The sequence below is a fragment of the Herpailurus yagouaroundi genome, unplaced genomic scaffold, assembly GCF_014898765.1.
Source record: "Herpailurus yagouaroundi ecotype Mexico unplaced genomic scaffold, PumYag 77, whole genome shotgun sequence".
In the NCBI taxonomy this organism is placed as follows: domain Eukaryota; kingdom Metazoa; phylum Chordata; class Mammalia; order Carnivora; family Felidae; genus Herpailurus; species Herpailurus yagouaroundi.
In genome coordinates, this window is record NW_024412388.1 from 11,477,722 (window position 1) to 11,483,971 (window position 6,250).

Sequence of the window (6,250 nt, forward strand, 5' to 3'; positions counted from 1 at the left end):
TCAGAGCCAGCAGGGGCGTGTCCCGGGCTCCAACAGCCCCAGCGGCCGAGCAGAGCAGGTGGACTCCCAGGATAGACCAGGGGCCTCCCGGCGGCCTGTCTGACCTGGACGTCTGCCCTCCAGACATGGCCCCAGGCCCCCTTGATCCCCAGCCGGGCGGCCCTGCGGGGGTGCAGACAGCGTAAGCTCCGCCACCCCAGGGCCTGTGCCCATGTCCCTGCCCGGGGCGCAACGGGCCTCAGGAACAGAGGCCAGGGAGACGGTTGCCCCCGCTGTGGACCTGGTGCTAGGCGCCTCGGCCTGTTGCCTGGCCTGTGTCTTCACTAACCCCCTAGAGGTGGTGAAGACGCGGCTGCAGCTGCAGGGGGAGCTGCGGGCCCGGGGCACCTACCCGCGGCCCTACAGGGGCTTTTTTGCCTCGGTGGCCGCAGTGATCCGTGCAGATGGGCTGTGTGGCCTGCAGAAGGGGCTGGCCGCCGGCCTCCTTTACCAGGGCCTCATGAATGGCGTCCGCTTCTACTGCTACAGCCTGGCGTGCCAGGCTGGCCTCACCCAACAGCCTGGTGGCACCGTGGTCGCAGGCGCCGTGGCTGGGGCACTGGGAGCCTTCGTGGGGAGCCCTGCTTACTTGGTGAGTGCCTTTTCTCCATCCTCCATCACCCCATGACCCAGCTCGCCCGGGGACTCTGGAGCCTCCCAGGCTGGCCCTGCGGACCGACCTGGACGGCCGGGTGGGGCCTGCTGGGCGGGGAACATCCCTGCCCGGGATTGGAATCTGCCCCTTGGCTCAAAGCCCCAGAGCCTGGTCCTGATCCTCATCCTCCTGGGGTCCCTGCCCCACCAGGCCTGAGCCAGAGGAGGGGGCAGAGGGTGGCAGGATGTGTGCTGGCTCCACCCCCGTGTGGCCACCCATCTTCCCGTGCAGCCTGTGCGAGTGAAAAATAAGCGAGGCCCCCGCGTCCCCGGCTGCGTGTTGTACCGTCGTCATCCCGCTTAGTCCTCAGAACAGCTTGTCAGGCGTGAGCGGACGGGCCTGGAGGGGGTTAAGTAACTTGCTCCGGTCACACCGGGATGCAGACCCAGGCTAACTTCAGAGCCTCGCCCCCGACTCTATCCCACACGCCCCCTCAGCTGTGGGGGTGGGCTCGTGGCGCTCTGGATGTCGGGGCGCGCTCGTCCAGGCCCTCTCTCACATCTGCTGTCACAGGTCAAAACACAGCTGCAGGCCCAGACGGTGGCCGCGATGGCTGTGGGGCATCAGCACCATCACCAGGTAGGAACCGTCACTCCCCAGAGCTCCCTGGGCCGGATGGGCTCCTGGGCCGGCAGGGGCTGACCATGACGCGGCGTCTTCTCCCCGCAGAGTGTTCTGGGGGCCTTGGAGACCATCTGGCGGCAGCAAGGCCTGGCAGGACTATGGCGGGGCGTGGGTGGGGCCGTGCCCAGGGTCATGGTCGGCTCCGCGGCCCAGCTGGCCACCTTTGCCTCTGCCAAGGCCTGGGTGCAGAAACAACAGGTGAGGAGCCAGGGACACCTGTGCCTGCCCACCCACAGACACCCCAAAGTAAGGGCTGCCTGCCTCCTTTCTCCCCCTCTGGGCCCTCATCACTCCCTAACATCTCCAGCTGCACCCCCACCTAGGGAAGCCAACGGGGAGGTGACAGACAGGGCCCCTGAAGACAGCTGAGGACCCTAGCTCTGCCCTTAAGGTCATGTCCCTGGCCCTTGTGCCCAGCAGGAGTGGGGGCCAGCAGTGAGCCCTGTAGCTGTGAAGGAGCTGGGGTGGGAGGTAGCTGGAGGCGCCCGGTCTGTTCCCCTTCCCCTAGGTCTCCCAGCCCCCACACGCTGGGAGGGGAGGGTGGGTACCCTGCGGGTGGGGGGAGGGCACCTGCAGGCGTCAGAACCTGTACCACCCCACAGTGGCTCCCGGAGGACAGCTGGCTGGTGGCTTTGGCTGGAGGCATGATCAGTAGCGTCGCCGTGGCCGCAGTCATGACCCCCTTCGACGTGGTCAGCACACGGCTATACAATCAGCCCGTGGATGGAACTGGCAAAGTGAGCAGGGGCTGGTGCGGGGGGTGGGGGGCCAGTGGGAAGCTGGAGAGCACCCTCCAACACACACACACACACACACACACACACACACACACACACACAGCCAGAGACACACAGACACGTGACATGCATGGAAACGCATCGATTTGCCTTGTTTGCTGAGCACCTATGTCCCAGGCATGGGCTAAGCATTTTCACCTCTGGGTTTTATTCCATCCTCACCATCACCTCCATCTTCCTGATGAGGAAACTGACGCTCAGAGAGATCTGGTGACTTGTGTGTGCGGTCGCCCGGCTGATACGTGGAGGAGCCCGAATCAGAATCCAGGCCTGACCCCACGGCCTCACGCACACGGGCCCTCGCATACACCGGTGCAGGCTGCGCTCAGCACAGAGGTGCCCTCCACAGGCCGAGTGAGGGCTGAAATCCACCTGTGTGCCACTAGCCAAAGTTCAGCCCCCAGGCATGGGGCCGTGGCTGCCTGGACGAAGAGGCTTCTTACATTTCACAGCCTACAGGGCCACCTTTCTAGAATTTGCCCAGCTTGGGGAGAGTCTCTCTACTGATGTGCCACAGTAGCCCCCACACACAGACACCCCTGGTTGTGCCAGCCAGGGCGCCACGTTCCCTGTAGTGACATCTGCCCCGTGTCTGTCCCCAGGGCCAGCTGTATGGTGGCCTCGCCGACTGCCTGGTGAAGATCTGGCGGCAGGAGGGCCCCCTGGCACTCTACAAGGGTCTGGGCCCAGCCTACCTGCGCCTGGGCCCCCACACTATCCTCAGCATGCTCTTCTGGGATGAGCTCCGGAAACTGGCTGGGCGGGGCCTGCACCAGGGCACCTAGGGGGCACCCCTCACCCCCATTTCCCGACACAGCCTGGCACTCGGCAGGAAGCAATGGCCTGCTCCAGCTGGGAATGGCCGGCTCAGAGCAGACCACTGGCCTAGACCCTGCCACAGGTCGGAGGAGAGTGTGGACAGCGCTGGTCCCCCCCAGACCCATGGCCCCCTCTCAGGCCAGAGCATTTGTTCTGGATGGCCAGCCACTTTGTTCTCCAGCAAATTCTCTTCCCCCTCTGTATTGGGTTACCTTATCCCAGAGCCTTACTCATTATGATAATCGCTGCTCCGGGACATGGCCATCACCTTGAGCTGGGTCGCTTACATGCATCAGCTTGCTTAGTCCTCAAACAGTGTGAGACAGTAAAACCCTCTTTTACCAAGAGGAAGCTAAGAACTCAGAAAAGGGAAGTGCTTTGACCAAAGCCACACAGCTCTGAAGTGGCAGAAAGAGGACTGGAAGTTAGCTCTGCCCGGCGCAGGCTGGTGTCCCTGGCAAGAGCCAGGACCATGAGGGCTGGAGGGCCCCCGACAGTCACTGTGAGGCACCACGAGGCCATAGTGGACCTCCGACAAGATGGTTTAAACAACAGATATTGTCTCACAGCTTGGAGGCTGGAAGTCAGACATCCAGGCATCAGCGGGGTTGGTTTCTTCTGAGGCCTCTCTCTCTCTCTCTCTCTCTCTCTCTCTCTCTCTCTCTCCCCTCTCTCTCTCCCCCCTGGCATGTGGACGGCCATCTTCCCCCCGGGTCCTCACATGGTCTTCTTTCTATGTCTGTGTCCTAATCTCTTCTTATAAGGCCCCCAGTCGTGTTGGATTAGCACCGACCCTAATGTCCTCGTTTTAACTTAATTATCTCTTTAGGGACCCCATCTCCAATTACAGTCACATATAGGGGGTTAGAACTTCAATATATGAATGTGAGTGGGGGGGACATAATGCAGCCTATAACACCAACTACTAGAAGCTTTTACTGAGGGCTTCCTAGGTGCCCAGCACTGTGGGCGTCCAGACAAATCCTCATGACCGTTCTGAAAGGGGTCTCTGGACATGCCCATTCTTCAGATGAGTGGGGAGGGGACTGGCTCAACGTGAGTAGCAGAGCTAGGTGTCCTCACCCTGGGCCCTTTCCCCAGGCTGCAGCCACACTCCTCCCAGTGAGTGTGTTCCTTAGGCCCACACTGACCTTTGTGCTTCAGAGAATGACACCGAGTCCCTGGAAGGGATAGGACTGGCCCCAGCCCAAGCAGAGCCTAAACCACCTCCCCTGCCATCCCCCATGTCTGCTGTTCCCCGGGGGTACCCCACCACACACTCCAAACCAATAAAGTTTTCTATTTTGTTTACTTCCACGACTCCCTTCTGCTGAAGCCTCGGTCTCCCCCACCCGTGACACCACCCCCCACCCCTTGGCTCCCTCCTCGGTCTGGGGAAGGAGGATCCGGATTTGCCGCACCCTCGGCTTCCAACCCAACTGAGGCCTGCCACCTAGTGGACACGGGGAGGATCGTCGAGGCAGGCTGCCCAGTGGCGGAAGGAGAGGGGGGGCCCAGAACTGTATCTCAACCTCAGGTTGTGGGGGGTACGGACCACCTTCCAGAACTGGGGCTGAGGGGGCAGAGCCCAGATGCAAGGCTGTGGGGGGCAACAGATAAGGCCTGGGGCTTCAGGAAGGCCCTGTGGGGCAAGGCCTAAGGTAGGGTGAGAAAAACGGGCACCCGACTTGAGCAGAGACAGAGGCCAGAGATCAGTGCTGGTTTCATGCCGCCCAAAGGCGGAGCCCCTGGACAGCAGTAGGCTCCCGAGGCCAGTAACCCTGGGGCCCTGAAGGTATCCCTGCCTCCCCTCCCCTCCCCTTCCCTCCCTTGAGCTTCTGATCCCTCCCTGCCCCTCCCCTCCCTCCACTGACACCTTTGCCCCGTGACTTTGGTCTCTCTGGAGCAGACCTGGCCAGAGGCGGGGGCTGATCCCGGCAGCGGCCATGTTCTCCCTGCCATCCCTGCCTTCCTGGCTCCCCGGCCTCCCCTCCCTCCAGTGGGGCTCCAGCCTCCTAGACTCTGTCCTGCAAGGTGAGTGCCACCTCCCTGTCCCGTGCAGCCCCGCCCCCTCCGGCAGCTCTGGGCAGCTGCAGGGTGGACCCCCCCCCGCCCCCGCCCCCCACCACGTGGGTCTCCCACCACCTCTAACCCTCCAAACCGCCTGCCCTCCCTCCTGCCCCTCAGGCCTCATCGGGGCCAGCGGAGTCTCCGTCCTGAACAGCCTCCTGAAGGTCTACTTCTTTGTGAACTGTGCCAAGTGAGTGCCTGCCAACCCAGCCCACTCCTGGGCCCCCAGCTCTCTCCGGCCTGTGAGGGCAGGGCCGGAGGGAAGGGAACCCTATCCCCAGTGAGCATGTCTGGGGGCACGGGGACCACTGCCCAGGCTGAGGCTGGTGGTTCTGGCCCTGCCCACGTCCATTCTGCCCCGCAGCAACCCTGAGCGGCGGCCAGAAAAGCACCGGCTGCAGGCCCCGTGGGCCTCGCTGGAGACCGTGCACCTGGCAGGGCTGGCCCTGATCCTGACCGTCGTGGGGGCCCGGGTGGCCGCCCTGGTGGTGCTTGAGTTCTCCCTCCGGGCTATCTCCACACTGCTCTCCCTGGGCAAGGTAAGGCTCCCTGAGGTGGTGGGGGGGGGGGGGTGTCATTACCCGAACCCGGGCCCTGATTTTCACCCCAGACCCCCCTGTCTCCTCACCACCTCCTTTCTGTAAGACCGGGACCGGAGGGTGCAGATTGCCCCCTGGGGTTGTGATCGCCAGTGCAGTCCCTACTCCTAGCGAGCTCCTCGGACACCGAGCTCCCCGTGTGCCAGGCCCCGTGCCGGATCCTCTGAGTGCGTATCATCTCACGTATCCACACAGTCAGAGGCGGGTAGAGCTTTGCTGTGATCTCCATTTCACGGACGGGGAAACTAAGGCTCAGAGAGGGTAACTGGCTTGTCGCAGCTCAACAACCAGCTAAAAGTGGAGTCAGGCTCTGAACCCAGGTCTTCAAGGCTCTGAGCCGCAAACCTTCAGCAAGCACATGGGGCCCAAGGAACAATCATGACTGAAATTAAGCAGCAAGAAATGATCCCAGTAGGTAGGGCTCGACCTTGAAGGCAATATCCCTGCTTTTTTTTTTTTTTTCAAGTTTATTTATTTATTTTGAGAGAGAGAGAGAGAGAGAGAGAGAGAGAAAATCCCAAGCAGGCTCCATGCTGTCAGCGCAGACCCCAATGCGGGCCTCGATCTCACGAACCATGAGATCATGACCTGAGCCGAAATCAAGAGTCAGACGCTTAACTGACAGAGCCACCCGGGCACCCCAGGGA

General features: G+C 62.2%; 2 protein-coding genes across 2 annotated transcripts in view; both read left to right on the plus strand.

The window, feature by feature from the left end:
- On the plus strand, positions 1-4,246 carry SLC25A34 (solute carrier family 25 member 34). The gene is made up of 5 exons (XM_040462195.1): positions 1-631; positions 1,208-1,273; positions 1,364-1,516; positions 1,921-2,055; positions 2,718-4,246. Exons 1-5 carry the CDS (start codon positions 212-214, stop codon positions 2,898-2,900), a joined length of 957 nt encoding a protein of 318 aa, XP_040318129.1. The 5' UTR covers positions 1-211; the 3' UTR covers positions 2,901-4,246.
- A 287-nt stretch (positions 4,247-4,533) lies between these two features.
- TMEM82 (transmembrane protein 82) overlaps positions 4,534-6,250 on the plus strand; it is an 8,320-nt gene continuing 6,603 nt past the window's right edge. Inside the window, exons 1-4 of the mRNA XM_040471521.1 lie at positions 4,534-4,968; positions 5,122-5,194; positions 5,369-5,644; positions 5,715-5,770. Of these exons, the coding sequence (XP_040327455.1) occupies positions 4,881-4,968; positions 5,122-5,194; positions 5,369-5,644; positions 5,715-5,770 (493 nt within the window). The 5' untranslated portion in view covers positions 4,534-4,880. The remainder of the gene's footprint in view (positions 4,969-5,121; positions 5,195-5,368; positions 5,645-5,714; positions 5,771-6,250) is intronic.

What these genes read in the sequence shown, in the direction of transcription:
- SLC25A34 (XM_040462195.1), top strand. Translation starts at nt 212, where the DNA reads ATGTCCCTGCCCGGGGCGCAACGGGCCTCAGGAACAGAGGCCAGGGAG. An exon ending in GGCATCAGCACCATCACCAG is followed by an intron (nt 1,274 to 1,363) that starts GTAGGAACCGTC and finishes TTCTCCCCGCAG; the next exon opens with AGTGTTCTGGGGGCCTTGGA. An exon ending in CCGTGGATGGAACTGGCAAA is followed by an intron (nt 2,056 to 2,717) that starts GTGAGCAGGGGC and finishes GTCTGTCCCCAG; the next exon opens with GGCCAGCTGTATGGTGGCCT.